This window comes from Apodemus sylvaticus, chromosome 4 (assembly GCF_947179515.1).
Source record: "Apodemus sylvaticus chromosome 4, mApoSyl1.1, whole genome shotgun sequence".
In the NCBI taxonomy this organism is placed as follows: Eukaryota; Metazoa; Chordata; class Mammalia; order Rodentia; family Muridae; genus Apodemus; species Apodemus sylvaticus.
In genome coordinates this window covers 40,792,568-40,812,660 of record NC_067475.1, presented here as the reverse complement: position 1 = coordinate 40,812,660, position 20,093 = coordinate 40,792,568, and the positions used below count along the sequence as shown (strand labels likewise).

Below are 20,093 nucleotides of genomic sequence, written 5' to 3'. Positions count from 1 at the left end.
TCATATTCTTGCCAAAATTTAATCCAAAATGTGCATCTCTGAGTTGACTGGAGAACCTGTCTGTCAGCTATTAGTGCCACTTTTCTGTCCACATTGATGTCAGTGACGGGTAGTGTGCTTCAGAGACCTCCTCCTCTTTAGTAATAAACACCAGTTCACAGTGTCATCTCTAGACTTAAGGGGTGAAGAGTTCTGTGGTTTATATGAGGCTTCTTCGGATTTCATAGACATTTATCAAATTCCAGTAAATATTTTTGAGCATATAGCTAAGACGTTTAGTTCCTAAAACCATATCTTATGTTTATACTATTTTTCCAACCTAACTATAATTTTGAAGTTGAGATTCCCAAAATAATTGGGCTGAAATGGAAGGTTTAAAATTTTAGTAAAGTTTTCATCGTTTATTGTTCTTTTGAGATTGTATAAATATTGAAGAAGTTATTACTCACAGTCCTATTTATGTTAATAGCTCCATTTTGAAGTCTAGCTATGGATATTGAATGGCAGTTAGCTAGAAAGATACCATAAACACATTATCATACTCATAACACATCTTAACAAAACCACAAACCTGCCATTTATTCAAAGATGTACGGCTTCATAATAAAGCCTTGCTTTTTAATTTTAAGTTGTTATTTTTGTTCTTTTTGATATATAGTCCATTACTGGTTGATTTTTTAAAAAGCTATTTAAAATGATATTTTAGGCAATAAAGTATTTACCTCAGCTTATAGTAGAGTATAATTTAATATTTCCATTTAAGTTTTAGTTAATATAAATAAGAATTGTATTAGAATGTCTATTGGTATTTGGGGGGAGGGAATTTATATTCTTTCAAATCCACAACTTATATAGTCATCCTTTGTTTTGCAATTTAAAATGATATTTTAAAACAAGTTGTGTCACCTTTTTATCTTAAAGAAAATGATGAGTTTCAACATGTAAGTAGGCAATCCAGAGACTAAAAAGATTCTCACTGATCCTCAGTGAGAAAAGGGGGCGTGGTTCTAACATTCAGAAGGAGACCCCTCTCTGCAAAAGGAGGGTCCCGTAGCCCAGCCACAGTGGCACAGTCCTTCAGTTCCAGCGCTCAGGGAAAGGTAAGCAGATCTCTTACTACAAGGACCGCCTGGACTACAGAGTGAGTTACAGGACAGCTAGGGCTACTCAGAGAAACCCTGTCTCAATAATAATAAATACCAAAAGGCAAAACAAACAAAGATGGTGGATAAAGTACTTGCCTTACAAGTATGAGAATTAGAGCTGGGTGCTCGGAACCCATGTAGAAGCCAGGCAGGCTCAGTGGCCACCAGTGATTCCTTCCAGTAGAGACAGGATATTAGGGTCACGCTGGCAGTCTGGACTAACTGCTGTGTTCAGTAAGATATTCTCTCTCTCTCTCTCTCTCTCTCTCTCTCTCTCTCTCTCTCTCTTTGTTTTTTGGATTTTTTTTTTTTTGAGACAGGTTGGTTTTGTTTTTCTCTGTGTAGCCCTGGCTGTCCTGGAACTCACTCTGTAGACCAGGCTGGCCTCGAACTCAAAAATCCGCCTGCCTCTGCCTCCCAGAGTGCTGGGATTACAGGCGTATGCCACCACCGCCCAGCTAGTAAGATACTCTGAAAGTAGAAAGAGCTCAAAGAAGATGCTCAAGTTCAGCTTGAGGCCTCCACACACAGCATACATGTGCATGTGTGCACCCACAAAAAGGAACCTGTGGTGCAATAAGAAGCAATGCAGAGAGAGACTGAAACTGAACGTAGTTCAGTGTATTTATCTTCTGTTTTGTGGTGCATCTTTACAGAGTATTCCCCCCTTTCCCCAAGACTGATTGTAAGTTTTATGACAAATTATGCATTGAAGTTTCCTAGTAGAACTATGAAACTAATTTTAGTAGTTGAAGAACTAATGATTATCAAAGACCTCTGTATTCCTAACAGGAAATACAGTTACATTCATGGGCTCTCTTTCCTCCCCTTCCCCCTACACACACACACACACACACACACACACACACACACACACACACACAGAGAGAGAGATACGGTTGTTCTAGCTGACTCAATTTAGGAATAAATGAACTCCTTAAAGAGAGAGATTTGAGGCCTGAATCCTTACTCTGCCTCAGGTAAGTGATAGTTGGGCGAGTCTTCTTCCAGTGCTCATCACCAAGGTGAGGTCCCCTGGAGTTATACACAAGTAGCAGGTGTGAAATTTTAAGTTTGAGATTCCTATCTAGTATCATTAAGGTACATTACTAATAATTATAGGGATAAATTATGCATCTTACATTAAGGGGCTAAAGATATTCACTTTAATTTATATGTTTAATTGTGGATTAGAATGTATGTAATCTAAGGCCTAATTCCAGTTTATGGTTGCCCCCCCCCACCAGGAATAATCTATTTTGCTTTCCAAATAACAGATTTACAAATGTTCTTCTAGTTGATGTAGTATTTTTTAAGATAAAAGACTAATTTTGTTTGTGTCAGTTGTTTTACCAGTGTGTATGCTGCATGTATTACGTGCTCACGGGCGCCAGTGTAGGGTGTTGGACGCTCTGCGATTTGGAGTAGCAGTTTTGATGGAAGTGCTGGGAGCCAAGCCCAAGTGCTCTGAACTGCCAGGCCATCTCCAGCGCTTGACAGGGGAGTTTTAAAGAGTGCCTCTGTAGTTTTAAAGAGTGCCTCTGTAACATATCTCTGGAATCTGAGAATTTAAAAACTTTTAGTTACATAGAAGGAACACAGCACAAAATTCCTAGATGGAAAAACAGACTGTGATTATTCTTGTAACTTTTTTATTTATATAACACAGCTTTAAATGGATTTTAGTTAGAGCTTACCATTCCTTTGTTCCTCCAGTTGTTCTTGTTTTGTTTTGTCGTGATGCACTGTTTCGTTTGAGAGTCTTACTCTGAAGCACACATTGGCCTTGAACTCCTGTCTCCTCCCTGGGCCTCTGGTACTGGAGATGACAAGGACCCGCCCCTGTCCTTCTCTCCTCTCCTCTCCCCTTACCTTTTTCGTTTTTTTTTTTTATTTTAAATAGACAAAGATGAAACATACAAGTTTATTATATAAATCACATATTGTAGACTTCATTAATCTATACTTTCTTTAACCACATGGCAGTTTATCATAAAGATTCTGAACCTAGACTTGTGTCTGTAATCTCAAGACCTTGGGGGCTGAGGCAGGAGGATGGCTAATTCAAGGTTATTATGTAACAAGAACCTGTCCCAATAACCCGCCCCTAGCAGCCCTCAGCCTGCTTCTTGCTGGTTATCTATAATCCTGAGCCAAGGAGGTGCTAGCATATCCATCACTGGATCGTTTACTAAATGAATTCTTACATATAAAACTCTCCATAAGCGCTTTAAGTCAGCTGTTACTAGTTTTACAGTTCTCAGATAGCTAGTTAGTTTAAAAAAAGAAAAAAAGCTGCTGTTTCTCAAGGTTCACAGTTGTCCTGTAAATTCAGAAGTCATCACAGCAAAAGTAGAGGTTTGCTGCTTGTAAGTTCTGACGCTTTTTCTTTTTCCTTTGTTGTTTTGGTCAAGCTGAATTAACAAAGCCTTTTTTAAAAATTGGTCTTTTTTTAATCAAACAAAACACCATGACTTTTTCATGTATTCCCTCAAGCGTTTCCATGAAGTGTTTGCAGTATAAACACTGTGGTATTGTGTTAATGGCTGAGAAACAAAAAACAGAGTGGGCTAATCTGTTTTCACTTGATAAGCTGAATGTAGCAGGAGGTGAACAGCACTGATGGGTGAAACAGTCCAGCAAACGCAGTGAGCCGCATTGGTGGGGAAACACCCAGACATTGGGATACCATTTTGCTGTTGTAGAAAATTAGTTAAACTTCCTTAGATTTCCATACCTTTGTAGTATAAATCAAAGGCAGGCATTACATTTATATAGTGGCTGTGTTTAAAATTGGTTTGTGGCCAGGCAGGCCTGTGGTGGTGCAGGCCTTTAGTCCCAGCACTTGGGAGGCAGAGGTAGGTGGATCTCTTGTGAGTTTAAGGCCAGCCTGGTCTACAGAGTGAGTTGCAGAACAGCCAGGGCTATACATAGAAACCCTGTCTCAAAAACAAACAAACAAACAAAATAAAAATAAAAATTTTAAAGTAAAAAAAATTGTTTTGTATTTAGTTGTAGTAAATGATAGGAAATGTACGTTGACAGATACAGAAATATTTTAATGCAATGTACTCTTATTTGATTTCCAAGTTATTTACTGTTATTGATTTTACAATAGAATGAAATTCAAACTTCACAATTTTTTTTAACCAAGATATTGTAGGGCCAGGCTATAAGTATATCTGTTACTAAATCTCTGTGAAGTGTATCTCTCTTCAAAGACATTTGTGTGAATGACTTTTAGATTTACTTGTAAGGATCTTATTTGTAAGCATTAAGACAGAGGCAATTTCATGTTTCTTAGTTGATGTTCATGAGGAAGGAAAAGGAGATACTCTTTATCAATCCTCTTTTACTGACGAACACAGGTTCAGAAAGCCCAGCATTTCATTTCAAAAAGTGGCTGCCTGGGTTGGCTTTCCTAGTCTGAGCCTGTAGCTTTCTGCCACATGAAGAAGTGTCAGCCTCTAATTGTGTCACTCTTCTTTTGCTTGTTTTAGCTTAGTTTGGTTTTTTTTAAAGGGGAGATAACTGGGTGTAGCTTAAAGGAACCATTTAAACTCCCGGAAGTTTTGAAAAGTTGCCAGTTGCCTGGTAAGATAGGGGAGCTTTTCTTCATAAAAATAATTGGAGGTAGCTTTACTATAAGGGAAAGAATGTTTGCTTAAGTGAACTTGTTTTCTTTGAACAATTTCTGTACAGTCAGTTGAAGGCCTGCTAATTTGTGAAGTTTCTGGGTAAGTTAATTATCAGGCTATGCTAATGTCCTATTATGATTCTTTGATTCATCTTCCCTTTAGATTTTTATGGAGTTGTAGTCTCTTTCAGAAGTGTATATTAAATCACAGGGAACGGAAAGTAGTTAGAGTATAATTTGAGATTTTATGAAATGTGTTTTAAGTCACTCAGTTACTACCTTTCAGTATGTTGATTGGGAACAAGTTCAGTATCTGTTTAAAGGGCTTCTTGTGTAAGAATAAAGGAAGTTCAAGTTGGAAAACCATTTGTGTTGATAGTTACTGCAGTTTTACAGTATTTAAACAAAAGAAAGCAAAACAAAAACCCTCTAGTAGGAATCTACTGCAGGTAAGTAACTTACAGAGAGCAGTGAGTTCTGACTCATAGTCAGGGTCACTTAGCCCCCAAGGCTCTGCTGTGTGAGGCAGCAGGGGACAGTGGGAGTGTGTGCTAAAGAGAGCTTGCTCACAGCATCATATCACAGGCTCCATAGCAGAGAAGAAAGGTCTGGGGTCTCGCTCGCATCCCCACCATGGCACTCGGCGCTCGCCCAGTGTCCTCTCCTCCTGAAGCAGTAGTTACCAACCTTCCTAATGCTGCCGCCTTCAGTGCAGTTCCTTGTGCTCTGGTGACCCCCGGCCATAAAATTATTTCATTACTACTACGTAACTGTAATGTTGCTACTGATATGATTTGTAATGTAAATATCTGTTTTCTGATGATCTTAGGTGAGCCATGGGAAGGGATCATTAGGTTCTCAGAGGGGTTGTGAGCACAGCTGCCGCCCTAAGTCTCTGTTCTGTCCTAGTGGTGCCGTCCTGGGACCCCCTTTAACAGAGCGCCTTCTCATCTGCTCATTTCTTTCTTGATAGGGCTGTTAGGAAGGGGTTTTCTCTATGTATTCCCGGACGTCCTAGAACTCACATCAGAATAGTAGGGGAATAGTAATGAGATAGAATATTTTTGTTTCTTTATCCTGAAGATAGTTTTTCTTTATGGTTATTATCTTTCATTGTAAAAAAAAAAAAAGTATTGATGTAATTATGAAATAACTGTCCAGGCCGGGCATCTATGGTGGGGCACGCCTGTAATCCCAGCACTCGGGAGGCAGAGGCAAGCGGATTTCTGAGTTCGAGGCCAGCCTGGTCTACAAGAGTGAGTTCCAGGACAGCCAGGGCTACACAGAGAAACCCTGCCTCGAAAAACCAAAAAGAAAAAAAGAAAAAAGAAAAAAAAAAAGAACTGTCAACATTTTTATTTTTAAAGCTATGTCAATAGAGACAATAAACAGTAAGAATATGAATTCTGGAATTATATACTCTGGGTTCAACTTTTGGCTCCACAGTATAATAAACCTGAATAATTTCGTATGTTTCAGTATTCTCATCTATATAATGGTTTTTTAAAAAAACTCTTATAAAATTGTGGAACATGAAATTGGACAGTTTTAAATATTTTAAGACAGTATTTTTCTTTAAATGTTTTGGGTTTTTTTTGTAGGAGGCAGGGCAGGGCGTAGTTTCTCTGTGTAACCTGGCTGTTCTGGAACTCTGCAGACCAGGCTGGCCCCAAACTCAGTGATCTGTCCCCTTTTGCCTCCTCAGTGCTGGGATTAAAGGCTTGTGCCACGTTCCCTTTTTATAATAAAAAACATTTTGATTCAAATGATAAGTTACATGGTCACAAAGTTATAGAGGTTGTAGGTAGTGTGATCTGCACACTCTAACCACAAGTGGACCAGGCCCAGAAAGAACACTGCTAAGAATATCAGAACTGCTGTCACTTTTTCAGTAGGTTTCTTTACTGTTCAGCCAATTTTTCATCATAAACAACTAATTGAACTTTTGTAAAAGGCAAAAAAAATCACTAAAAGACCTTTGTATGTTATAAGTAAATTTATCCCAGTTTTTAAAATGTGTAGATCCAGTGATGTTCCTTATACATGTACATGTGGGTAACTGGATTCTAATAACAATAATTAATGCAGAGAATCAATTCTAATGTAGAAGCTTAATTTTTTTAGGGGAGTTTTGAGTTTGTTACCATGTATATTAAGAGACATAAGACAAGAATGACCCTATTTAGTTGCCTTGAGAAATCTGAAGAGCATATTTAGACTGGGAAAAATACAAAGGTAGTGTTAAACTGGCCACACTGTGATAGCCTTGAAATCCTGCGGTGGTGGTGCTGATGCTGGTGGTGATCATGATGGTGCTGATGGCGATTGTGCATCTGTTTCAAAAAACGTATCTGAGGACAACTTTGGGGAGTCGATTCTCTCCTACCTTTACGTAGGTTCCAGAGGTTGAGTTAAATTGCCAGGCTCTCAGAGCAAACACCTTTACCACTGACACATTCCACTAGACTGGTTGTAGGTTTTGATTTTTGTTTATTTTGTCTGGTTTTTAGCTTTTGGTTTGTTTTTTGGATTTTCAAGCCGGGGGTTTTTCTCTATGTATTCCTGGATGTCCTAGAACTCATGTCAGAGACCAGGCTGGCCTTGACCTCAAGAGAGCTGCCTGCCTCTGCCTCCCAGGTGCTGGGATTAAAGGTGTTTATCACCACCACTGGGTTTAGTCCTTTAAAATGGGAATTATATGTAACTCATGCTGGCTTCAGACTCACTGCCAGTTGAGGAGGAACTTGAATTGCTGCTTAACTTCTGCCTCCACCTCCCAAGTACTTGGATTACAGGCTTGCCACCACCATGTGGAGTCCTGAAGTCCTTAGTGAATTAAGTCACAAATGGTATTCTGGAAGTGATAAAAAGGAAAAAAAAATGTTTTTTTTTTTCTTCTACTCGAAGAAACTTCTTATCTCTTGTAGCTTAGATTTCTAGAATTTTGCAATGGAAATTAATTTTTAATTTTTCTTGATTTTCTTTTAAAGACTGTTTTAAAGAAGTCATTCATATCCGTCTGGATGAACTAATCCGTGTTTTAAAATCTATAATGAATAAACATCAGAACCTCAATTCTGTAGATCTTCAGAATGCTGCAGAAATGCTTACTGCAAAAGTGAAAGGTAAGGAAGGGTTATCAGGGGTGGGCCGCTGAGGTGACAATGACATCTTCATGGTCAGGCCATGCTGACTGTGCAGCATCTTCTCATGGTGTTCGAAGGATTTATCTGAAAAAGAATTTGGTATATTCTGAAATATTCCCACCAAGTCACACCTAAAGATTTCTTCCCTTAAACAAACAAACAAACAAATATGGTGTTACCCATGGCTCCAGACACATAGGCAGCAGAGGATGGCCTTGTTGTACATCAAAGGGAGGAGAGGCCCTTGGTCCTGGAAAGGCTTGATGCAGCTGTGTATGGGAATATCAGGACAGGGAAGTGGAAAGGGGGTTGATTTGGGGAACAGGGGGAGGGGAGATGGCTTATGGGACTTTGTCAGGGAGAAGAACCAGGAAAGGGGAAATCATTTGAAATATAAATAAAGAATGTATCTAATTAAAAAAAAAAAAACTGTTAGGCTGGAGAGGTGGCTCAATGGTTAAGAGCACTGGCTGCTCTTTTAGAGGTCCTGAGTTCAATTCCCAGAAACCACATGGTGGCTCACAACCAACTGTGATTGGATCCGATGCACTCTTCTGATGTGTCTGAAGACAGAGGCAGTATACTCATATATATAAGATAAATAAATAAATAAATCTTTTTTTAAAAAAAAAAAAAAAAAAACTGTTAGACACGGTAAAAATCCAACAGCCAGTGTTTACAGTTTTAGTTTTGTGCATGAGTTCATCCCCCTTTCAGGTTGTTTATTACTGTCTAAGGATTCTTTGTTAGGTGAAGACAGTAGGGTTGGAAATTGGTCATTTGCAGTGACTCCGAATGGAGAAAAACAAGGCTCAGTTTAGTATGTGAAAATGAAATTGTAATTTTAATTTTATCAGGTATGTGTGGAGATACAATTATGGTACATATATATTATATGTGTACTAAACAGTGTAGGGAATTGGGACATTGACCTCCGTAGTGACAGCCAATTCAAATTGTTATAGATTATTCTGTGATACAATATAATACGTAAGAAATACTGAGTGAAGAGATGATTGGTTTGCGAACTGTGAGCAGTAATGCACTAGATACAAATGGAAGATGTGAGCTTGAGAGAAGGTTGGATATGGTGACCGTGAAGGTTCAGGATTGCAGGGCTGTCTGAAGATGCAGGCCTGTGCTCAGGGAAGGATGACCCCAATCATAGAATAGAGGGCTGACAAGAAATCAGCACCAAAGAAGAAAGACAAACTGGAGGAGCATCTGCCAAATGGAGAAATCATGATGTTTCAGAGGTGCAGGCTTTTAAGAAAGAAAGGGAAAAATAGTGCTCTTCAGAGTAAAATGTCACCGACAAGACATCATGGCTTCCAGTAATGGCAGCATAAAAAGTGGTAGCAATGATGTGTGGCAAGCAGAGGCAGACAGGTGACAGAGGTGTCACCATCACCAAGGTGGCACAAAGCTCCCGGCTATGGTGAAGGACAGATTTGCCAGAGGAAAGGTCACTGTCCAGGAGTTTACTGGGTCGGGTCTGGGCATCAGCTGAGCTGTCAGGGGTGAGGCTGCACTGTAGGTCTCTGTGTGAGAACTCTGGGCATGCGGACCTGATGAGAGCTGAGAGATGCTCATACTCGGAAAGGACAAGGAGAAGGCAGTGTCAGGATGAGGCAGAGCGGAAATAAAAGCCTTGCAATAAAAATGTAGCCTGGATCCTCCCCCTCCCCCCCCCTCACATCTCTTTCTGACTTAAGACTTTTCCTGTTTGTGTGGTTTCCTTTTTTCTATTTGAAGCACTGAGAGGGAAAAGGTGCTGTAGAGATTTTAAGTGGGAAGCGGGTAGCTTGTTCTGGGACTCTTAAACTTGTGCTTAGTAACCAGATTTGTTTTTAAGTGGATTGTTTACAAGGACCATTTAACTTTACTTAGATAGGGAAATTTGTGTCTATAGATAGTAAAATTTCCATGCTTGGAAATAGCGACTTAGTCCAATTGTTGTCGGTGACTATTGTGTATAGTCAGGATGTCCTGGGGAAGAACACACCAGCGAGTGGCTGGTGTCCACATTCCAGAGCCGACCTCCAGAGCTCAAAGCGTGGGCTCTAGCTGCTTCCAAGATCCTTTGACCCTTGAGGTAAAGCAAACTTTTAAATATTATTTCACACTATGGCTGTCATATACGCAGAATAATTATCATTACATGACTTTGGTGTCGCATGAAATTGGAAAGAGGAAGATAGGATTGATTTATTGGTGGAAAACTGTTTCTGTAGGATTCCATGGAAACCAGAAAATGTTACAAGAGTTTTTTTTTGCTTTTGTTCTTCAGACCCTCCAAAAATAGGATGAGGCTAAATCAGAGTTCATTTAATAGCAATTTAATTTTCAAAACCTAAAAAGGCAAGAAATAGGTAGAAATCATTTTTTGAATTTAAGAGTCAAACAGTCTAAATGCATTGATACTTCCATCTTTGGGGCAGGGAGTTCCTGATTTCTTCGTTTTGAGGAGAAACTTCAAGAAAAACAATTGTGTAGGATCAGATAGGAATGGAGGAGTCATGGGGATCTTTCTTACAGCCCTGGCCCCCAATTACATTTTCCAAAATAGCAGTGATCTGAGCGGCTATCTTTTTTTTGGATGTATTAACTGCCAGATGCAGTTTGCGAAATTGCTAAACTGTTCAAAACAAAATTAAAAATAAAACCAAAAATGTAATACGGAATAACTTCAGGGCTATATAATCTTGGTTGTGTTGCCACAATACATATAGTTTTTATACATAAAACAATCTTTCTGTTGTTTATTTTAAAGAAAAAAACTATAAACATGGAATATACCTTGTAATAACTTTAAAAGAAAAATTCTTAGCTTTCTCCCATTCATCTGGCAGTAATTTGTAGTTCCTGTGTCTTTCTATTTCCAAACAGGAAGTTCAGTTGACAAAATATTTGCAATATGGTAAGAAAGATATCGCCTATTTTTGAAGTAGATAAAGACATCTTCAGATGTCAGTGATTTATAATGTACTTAGTATTTTCAACTGTTTAGGTCAGTTTTATTTGTAATATAAATGAAAAAAATGTTTTTTAATATCTATATATTTCCCTATATTCATAAATTGGCAAATAGAAAAACAAGCCTTAATCAGACACACACACAGCCTTGTTAAAGCCTCATCTTTCTTCCCGTTCTGCAAACCTGACTTTGTAACAGGTAGCCATTCATCCCAGTCCTGGATAAACAATGTCTGTCACTGATTTCTCTTGACTCTCTCTAGAAATGCATGGCACACACATACAGGCAAACACGTGCACAGTTCTCCTTTTAACCCTTTGCTATAGGAGTGATAGAGTCCTACTTGTTGCTCATTTGTCTGCTCAAAAACAGTTCTCAGTTCTTTGGCTTTTACTTGATATTTTTCAAAGCTGTTCAGTAATACACAATGTCGATGTGCTATATTTTAACCAGTTCGTTCCCCGTAGATGTTTAAATTATTTTCAGTGGATGCTTCTGTGCATAGCCAGGCAAATTCCTAGTAACTTGGGTGTTGAGAGAAGTTGTGTTTTTTGATATTGATTTCAGATCTCCTCTCTCAAGCCCAGCTGTCTAATAGTGGAAAAGGAGCTGGTTTCCCTGCCTCTGTCAGCAGTGCTAGCTGTCAAGATTTGTTACCCAGGCTCGTAGCAAAAGCCATTGTCTCAGGGCAGTTTGAGCTGCACCCTCTCCATTTTAAGTGCAATTGAGTATGTTTCAGGATCATTTGTACATCCTTTTGTTTGAGTTGGCTTCTTACCTGATTTTCTCTTGCTGGTTGATATTTTTTAAATATAATTAATTTATAGAAACTCTATATTTCTAACATTAACTCTTCGATATAGTTTATAATTTTACTCTTTATTTTTACACTGTAAAGTATCAGTCCTTTTTTGTGTGTTTTGAGTCTGAATTATTAGGATGGCCTTACGTACTCTGAAGTTTCACCATTCTCTATATCTTTTTCCCTAAAATTTTTATGGAATCATTTTTAAGTTTAAGTCCAAAATTTAGAGAAGCAAAATGTGTTCTTTTAAAGGGGTCACAGCCCCATTGGGAGATGCATATCAGCTATCCTTCATACCAGGTATTTACATTGTGAGTCATAACTAGCAAAATTACAATTATGAAGTAGCAACAAAAATAGTTTTATGTTTGGGAGTCACCACAGCATGAGAAACTTTATCAAAGTGTCACAGTATTAGGAAGGTCGAGAGCCATTGGGTTAGAGACAGCCAGTAGTCATAGGAATGAAAAGAAAGAAAACATTTTAGAAGCAAAACTCTGAGCTAAGCAATGTATAGGAAACAGCAAGAGAAAGTGGAAGAAACATATGGAAGCAGCTCTGGTAGCTGTCGGTCTGTGGCAGCCGCGCCTAGACAAGAGGTCCTGGGGAGTAGAAGTGACAAGCTCTGTGGGCTTCGTAAGGTATGGAGGGAGCAGCCTAGGAGGAGAGCTCTCCAAGGTCAGAATGTGCAGAGTAGTACAGAACTGAGGCACTGCTCATCCCTACTGAACTCTAGCCACTATATCCCAGAGACGAAATCCCGTCCTTGATATGCTACTTTGCGTGTATAGAAAGTAAATTTAGATTGTGTCAACACTAGAAGCAGTCAAGGTCAGACTTGAACTCAGGTCTGGAATTTCAAAGCTTTACCTCTTTTAAAGATTTATTTATTATTATATACTGTAGCTATCTTCAGACACACTAGAAGAGGACATCCGATCTTACTGCAGATGGTTGTGAGTCACCATGTGGTTGCTGGAATTTGAACTCAAGACCTTCAGAAGAGCAGTCAGTGCACTTAACTGCTGAGCCATCTCTCCAGCCCAACAAATAACTTTTAAAAGAGTAGAGTATTTCATGACGGAAGGAAGTGGTTAATTCTGTAATAATTAATAAGTATAGCTGATATTATTTAGGATTGATGATCCTATTTGGCAGACATTGTTACACTCTTCACAGGAATGACCTCCTGTAAACTTCCCAATTCCAAGATGAATAGACCTGTGAGATCAGCTTCCTCTTAGCAAATGAGGAAGCTGAAGCGAGAGGTTTGTCCAAGGTCGAATTCATATTAAGTGGTAGAAGAGTTGAAAGAAGGAGATTGAAGAGTAAGGTAGAGAAATCCTCAGGTTTCACTGGTGGGATCTGGTGCAGAAAGTTCTGGTTGATTGACAGTGTTCCTGTGTCATTTAATTCCCCAGCTGTTGAGTTTGTAATTGTTCCCACTTAATAAGTGAGGAAACTAACTAGAGGTGTTAGTGTTTATACATGGTCAGAGACAAAGCAGGACTCGGCCTACGCAGGCTGTTTGTAGAACCTATCTTCATACTTAGGACAACAAAGAGAGCCGGAGGGCCAGATGGACACAATGGGCAGGGGACACAAGCATTTTACTGTCTTCTGTATGGTCTGTAGCCTCCTTCAGCAGAGCGTTAACCCAAACATTTCCTGAAAATGCATTTACTACCTGGCTCTTTATAGAAAAAGTTAACATTGAACTGGATAAAAAAGCCCTATCTTGGTGAATTCGAGATAAATCATAGTGAAAGTAAAACAGTCATTACCAATTATAGAGATTTGGTAGAGAAAAGCGGAAATTAGATTGGATAGTAGCTTAAGAAGAAGCATGGTAAAACAAATTTTTTCTTTCACATGGCAAGGCTATTGAACATTTTCTTAGGAAAAGTGTTAATTGGATGAGATGTAGTGAAAGAAGGAAGAAGGAACAGTGTTGGTTCTCGGTTTTGAAGAAACAATATATTGTTGGAACAAAAAGGATCGCCCATATTAGGAATGAGGGCAGCCTTGAAGGGGAAGGAAAGGCGTTTACGGGAATCTCATTAGGTGGTCAAGTAGGAATGTAGACAAGAGAGGTGGCTCAAAAGAGTTACCTTTTTATTACTTACAGTCATTGTAATAATTATTTATGTCTCCTAATAGTGTTTAATGTCATGAAGAAAGATATACCTATAAGAAAGGAAAAAATAATTATAAAAATTGAGATAGTATTATAAAGTACTTTCCAACGAACAATTAAAAATGGTTTTATTGAGGTCTAATTGACAGACAGCAAGCTCCTCTTGTTTTAATGCTACTTTTGATAGATGTTGCTACATGCACATTCTTGTGAACCTGTCGCCACAGTGAGGATGTGCTTGCCCTGTTAGCATTCCTCCCTCTGCCTGCGTCTTCCTCTCCTTTACAGATTCTGATGTTTCATGTGTTTATTTCCATTCTGTTTAAAGTACTTCTAATTTCACTCATGTATTTGACCCACAGGTTGGTTATATAGCAGTATGCTATTTAACTTCCGAGTATTCAAGAACTTTTTACAAATGTTTTCTGTTAATTCTGATTTAATTTCATGTAATCAGAGGATGTATTCTGAATAATTTAAATAGTTACGCTTATTGAGAGGTAGTTTATATACCATAAAATAGTTGTGTTTCTAAATATCGACTTGAAGAGAACTTGTGTCTTGTGCATTTTACTTCTGGATAGAGTTGTACAAAATGTCTGTCATGTCAGGTTAGTTAATGAGTATCATTTGGAATTCACTATCCTGCCTTATTTTATGTTTTCTGTCACTTATTGAAAGTAATAGTAAAATATCTGTCACTAATAATATATCCATTTTCACTGTGGTTATGTTAGTTTTTGCTTTATGAATTTCCCAATTCTATACATTTATAAATGTATGTACACAAATGTATAAAATTGTTCTTCTGCATAACTGGTCCTTCAGAATTATGACATTTTAAAAATGCGTCTGGACATATCCTTGGTTTAGAAATCTACTTTGCATAATATTAGGCAGTAAACTCGGGCAATTGTAAGCTATGGTTAATTTCATGTTTGTCAAAAATTACTGCCTTTTAGCTAGGTATAGTGTGCATGCCTCGGATCCCAGCACTTGGGAGGTAGAGGTGGGTGGAGCTCTGGGAGTCAGAGGTCAGCCTGGTCTGCCAAGTGAGTTCTGGGCTAGCCACCTCTTCACAGAGACACCTTGTCTTGAAAAAACAACAAAAAAGATTACTGCCTAATAATCTAATGTCTTAAAAAATTGTATGTTCTTCACTTTTGTGTAGATTTTTGTTTGTTTGTTTTTAGTTATTTCTTCAATTTGACCAGAGCAAAGGTCTAGAAATAGGAAAATTATTTGCATTGACTGTTCCTAAGTTTTTTGTTTTGTTATAAAAGACATTTAGAAAATTTTGATGACTACCCCTAGTCTACAGAGGCATATTCATATACAATTCTGGTTGCAATTTCAGGGTTTCTTGCTTTCTACCTATATTTGCATATTTGAGCCAAATTCTAAAAAAGTATGCAGGCCTACCAAGTCTGTGGGGATAGAGCTATCTTTTGAACTCTAGCCAAGATGTAAAACAAGGGTGGCTTTCGAGCCTCCCCATCTTCCTTTGTAAACACATTGCTTCTTACAGAGTAACAAGGCTTGCCTCACAAAAAGAGACCAATTCCAACTTCATATTTTGCTTTAGTAGATTATGTCTTGGGTTTTAACAACAGTTTACAGAAAGAAACTAAAATAACCTTTTCAGATTGTATTTCATTAATATTCATTAACAAAATGAATATCCCTACCATAAACAAAAAGTTATGTCAGTTAACATGTACTTCAGATCCCAAGAGCCTGTTGATAGGAAATAAAGCTATGTGTAACTAGGACTTTTAACTTTTATAAAGTACTAGGTTTTTAATGTGATGTTATGTCATATAATTTATGATATGCAAATGTTTCTATGGCTCCAGTTGTTGACAGTTTATATTAAGCTTGTACTTCATAGCAACTTCAGTGGATCAATATCTTTAGTTCTTTTTTTAAATGCCAGAGAACAGTAAGTGAGGAAAAAAACAAAACAAAAAAAACCCCAGAACACTCCATAAAGAGGTCAAGTACAGCATGGACTCTGTGACTCCGAGACTGATTTCTCACTGAGTCACCTCTGGATGTGTTGGATTATGTCATGCATATATAATGGGCTTGCAATCCCAGCTACTTCTTTGCAAACTGTTGCTTTTGCATGATTTCCTTAATAAAGAACTTAAATGTTCTGTTCATTTGTGTATTAGATTTTAAGTTTCTGAAACTCTTTTGCTTTGAAGGAAGCACTGATGATTACAAGAAGTAAATGATTTTTTTTTTATAAATCTAGTGTTAAATGTGTTTTCTTCCACTTACTGCAACTGATCTTTGCTTATAGCTGTGAACTTTACAGAAGTTAATGAAGAAAACAAAAACGATCTATTTCGAGAAGTCTTTTCCTCCATTGAAACTTTGGCATTTACCTTTGGAAACATGTAAGTGAAGACTGTCATTGCAGTGAGTGCTCCTGAATGTCTTAGTGAGAATAGTCCACAGCTCCGTAGGATAGATGAAAAATAAACTGTTAGTAGTGTCACATGCCATCACAGCTTGCTTGCTTTATTGACTGTATTTGCAAGAATTTGTAGAGCTCTTAGGAGCTGTGCCTGTGGTTTGTATAATGAGATTCCTAGGTGTTTCTTAAAACAATTTATTCTAGATGATAGATTGATGGGAAGAGACCAAGAAGTGTAATAATTTGTCTTTTTCTTTCTGTGCTTTTCTTTAACCTCTCTGAATAGCCTCACAAACTTCCTTATGGGAGATGTAGGCAGTGATTCGGTACTACGCCTGCCTATTTCTCGGGAAAGGAAGGTAGGTCTTTTTTTTTTTTTTTAACTTACTGTCATAAACTGTTTCCTGATGTTGATCTTAGTATTATAGTATAGATTACCTCATCTTTTGAGGCCATACAAAGCACATTAGTTAATTTTATATATGATAAAACAATCACTTTCTGGAGCAATATTTTGGTTATGCTTTTCAAGTGATGCTACATTAAGAAAACAGCCTGATTCTTCATGAACCTATGGTCCAAAACTATGCTGAAGGGAAGGGCAGGTGGCTATATGGCTTTGGATACATGTCCGTGTATGAGCAGGTGGAGGCCAGATATGGGCATAGAAAATAGCATTCTATCCCCCTATTGTAGAGAAGGGCAAACTAAGGTTGGGTAATCCTAAATGTACAGTCCAGTACACCTAATAGAGCCGAAAGGTGTTTTTTTTTAAGTATCTTTAGTCTACAGCCACATGCTTTAGTCCTAGCACGTGGAAGATAAAGGCAGACAGATCTCTGAGGCGAGCCTGGTCTTCATAGTAAGTTCCAAGCCAGCCAGAGCTTCATAGTCAGAGCTTGTCTTCAAAGAAACCAGGAAACAAACCAAACAAACAAAAAAAACAAAAAACAAACAAAATGTATTTAACAATTAACATGATATTTTTAAACACTGTCTAATAGATGTAGCCTAATGTGGTTCTTTAAATTTGATAAGTAAAAATAAAAGTTTATTTTCTAGTTGATCAGCCATATTTCAAATGTTCAAGTAGCTACACATAGCTGGCATTTCTATTATCACAGGAAATTTTGTCCTAAGCTGTCCAAAAAACTTGAAAAGACATGTACCTGTGGTAAAATGGTAAAGATGCTGGGCGTTCTATTAAGCTTGCAGTCTCTTAAGTTTGTTGTAACTGCTTCTTTAACTTCTGAACCTTTTTAGATTTGTAGAATTTGAAGTTTAATATGGTTTCATTGATATTTTTTAACCTAATCAGATTAAAGAGTTTATTTATTGTTAAAACTTGGAAAAAATAATTCTTGCAGTGTTATGGTATTTAAGTAGACTTCTTAGGCCTCTGAGTTTTAAATACTTGAATTTTTTAAGCAGGAATTATGTCAGTAATGGAATCAGAATAGAACTTTGGAAGCAGTGATTTGTTTTCTGCTCTAATCTTGAATTTGTTTTCTTCTATGTGTTAAGTCTTTTGAAAACATTTCTGTGGACTCAGTGGACTTACCCCATGAAAAAGGTAAGTGTTTAAGATTTTATTGAACATTTGTGTTTTCTTTCATTAAGTATTTTGATACACTTAATTTCTTTGTACTTTGTAATCTAGTATAGTCATTCTTAATATAAATATAGAATAGTTTTACATATAAAACATAAAATTTAAGTAGATGATATGATAATGCAAACTGATCATAATTACATACAGATTGTAGCTCAACAAATAATAGAAATATATCTTAAGATAAAAATCTGCTGCCTGGAGATACAGTGTCTCCGTGTCTGGGAGCACTCACTACTCTTCTAGAGGACCTGGACTGGGTTCCCAGCACCCATATGGCAATGCACAACCATCCATAACTCTAGTTTCATATGATCTGACTCTGCTCCTGGCTCTGTGGGCATCAGGCATGAATGTGGTGCACAAACAGATATACAATAAAACATACAGAAAGTAAAAATGAATGCATTTGTAAAGATAAAAATACAATATAATTTAAAGCATAAACACTGGTGGGTTATAAACTTATCCTTTGAATTTGTAACCAGTTTTTATTGATTAATTCCTAAGGATCCAATGTACTTTTTTTTTTTTTTTTTAGATTCACTATATGCTCATACTTAACATATACTGATATTTTTATTTTCAGGAAATTTTTCTCCTATAGAACTAGACAACTTGCTGTTAAAGAACACTGACTCTATAGAACTGGCTTTGTCATATGCTAAAACGTGGTCAAAATATACTAAGAATATAGTGTCGTGGGTTGAAAAAAAGCTCAACTTGGGTGAGTTCTCTGTTAGAGCATCTGATTAATTTTGAAATGTTAGAGCTAAATTGTGATTCATTTTTCTACAGTATAGGTATTATGATTTATATTTAGTGATTAGTAGGCTTTCTTAACTCAATACACATACTAAGCATTTTCTGTTGACTGCTAGATTAGGCACACAATAACAGACAACACTGTCTCTGCCTTTAGAGAAGCCCTACTGTGATGGGTAGAAGAGTATACCAGGTAACGTGGTGAATGGAGAGAAGCAGCAGTGGATGTATAGGCAGAGAGAAGGAAGTCCGGCAGGAACAGCTCAGTGGCTAGGGTGAGCAGTGTTCTCAGCGGAGAGGATGCTTCCCTATGATTATCTGTCCTAAGCCCCTGGTACTTGGGAAGTAAGCAAGACAGGATTGTTATGCCCATTTTCCTCAAGGGTGCATCAGATTTGTTTGTGAAGGTGAGACATGCTCAGAGGGAAGTAGGATTCCCCAGTGTGTGTGCTCAGACTGCACTGGCTTAGGTCTTGTTCTGACAGCAGAGAGTCATGCACGTATGTCTGGAAACTTCCCAGTTGATTCTGATGAGCAGTTAGATTCAAAGTTACTTCCTTATTATAGCATGATGCATACTAATATGTGTGATCACTCCTTAGTTGAAGAAGCACAAACAATTTTAGAGTGTATATGTAGAGGAAAAATGCTAATTTTGTCTTTTTTAACCTTTTCAGAATTGGAGTCCACTAGAAATATTGTAAAATTGGCAGAGGCAACTAGATCTAGCATTGGCATACAAGTAAGTATTCTGGTAACTCTGCAGGCTCTGAAATAAGAGACTACTTAGTTGAATTCCCAGTCAGTTCACAGAAAAAACATAATTGTTGATCGTTGTATTGGAAAAAAAAATTATTTTAATGGTTATTCCTTAGGAATGAAACTAGAGCATTTAAGATTTATACAAATACCTATTTTAATGCTATTTTGCTAACTAGTTCATAATTTCAATATTTGTGTCATATAAACACAAGTCATTTTACTAGATAAAAACATCTAAAGTTGTATTTTGAAGATATATCTAGAACTCTAGCAATATTTTTTTTTCTAATGCCAGTTTTAGGGACTGAGCCACAGCATATTAGACACAAGTGCCTCTAACCCTGTGCTATCATAAACCTTACCTTTCATCTAAATTCTAGGAGTTTATGCCGCTGCAGTCTCTGTTTACCAATGCTCTTCTTAATGACATACACAGCAGTCACCTTTTACAACAAACAATTGCAGCTCTCCAAGCCAACAAATTTGTGCAGGTAAAACTTAATACGTACAGCATATGTTTGTTTTTTAAGTACCAACATGGGTTTATAAAACAACTGCTTTTTAATATCCTTAAAAGCCTCTACTTGGGAGGAAGAATGAAATGGAGAAACAAAGGAAGGAAATCAAAGAACTGTGGAAGCAGCAGCAGAATAAATTGGTGAGTATTGACCTGGAGCGCCAC

General features: G+C 37.5%; 1 protein-coding gene across 2 annotated transcripts in view; it reads left to right on the top strand.

Moving 5' to 3' along the window:
* Window positions 1–20,093, top strand: part of Arhgap29 (Rho GTPase activating protein 29) — a 67,735-nt gene that overhangs the window by 22,760 nt on the left and 24,882 nt on the right. For both annotated transcript variants that reach the window (XM_052179323.1, XM_052179322.1), the window contains exons 3-10: window positions 7,773–7,907; window positions 16,156–16,252; window positions 16,559–16,631; window positions 17,797–17,845; window positions 18,474–18,611; window positions 19,327–19,391; window positions 19,792–19,902; window positions 19,989–20,069. In XM_052179323.1, the coding sequence (XP_052035283.1) occupies window positions 7,773–7,907; window positions 16,156–16,252; window positions 16,559–16,631; window positions 17,797–17,845; window positions 18,474–18,611; window positions 19,327–19,391; window positions 19,792–19,902; window positions 19,989–20,069 (749 nt within the window). The remainder of the gene's footprint in view (window positions 1–7,772; window positions 7,908–16,155; window positions 16,253–16,558; window positions 16,632–17,796; window positions 17,846–18,473; window positions 18,612–19,326; window positions 19,392–19,791; window positions 19,903–19,988; window positions 20,070–20,093) is intronic.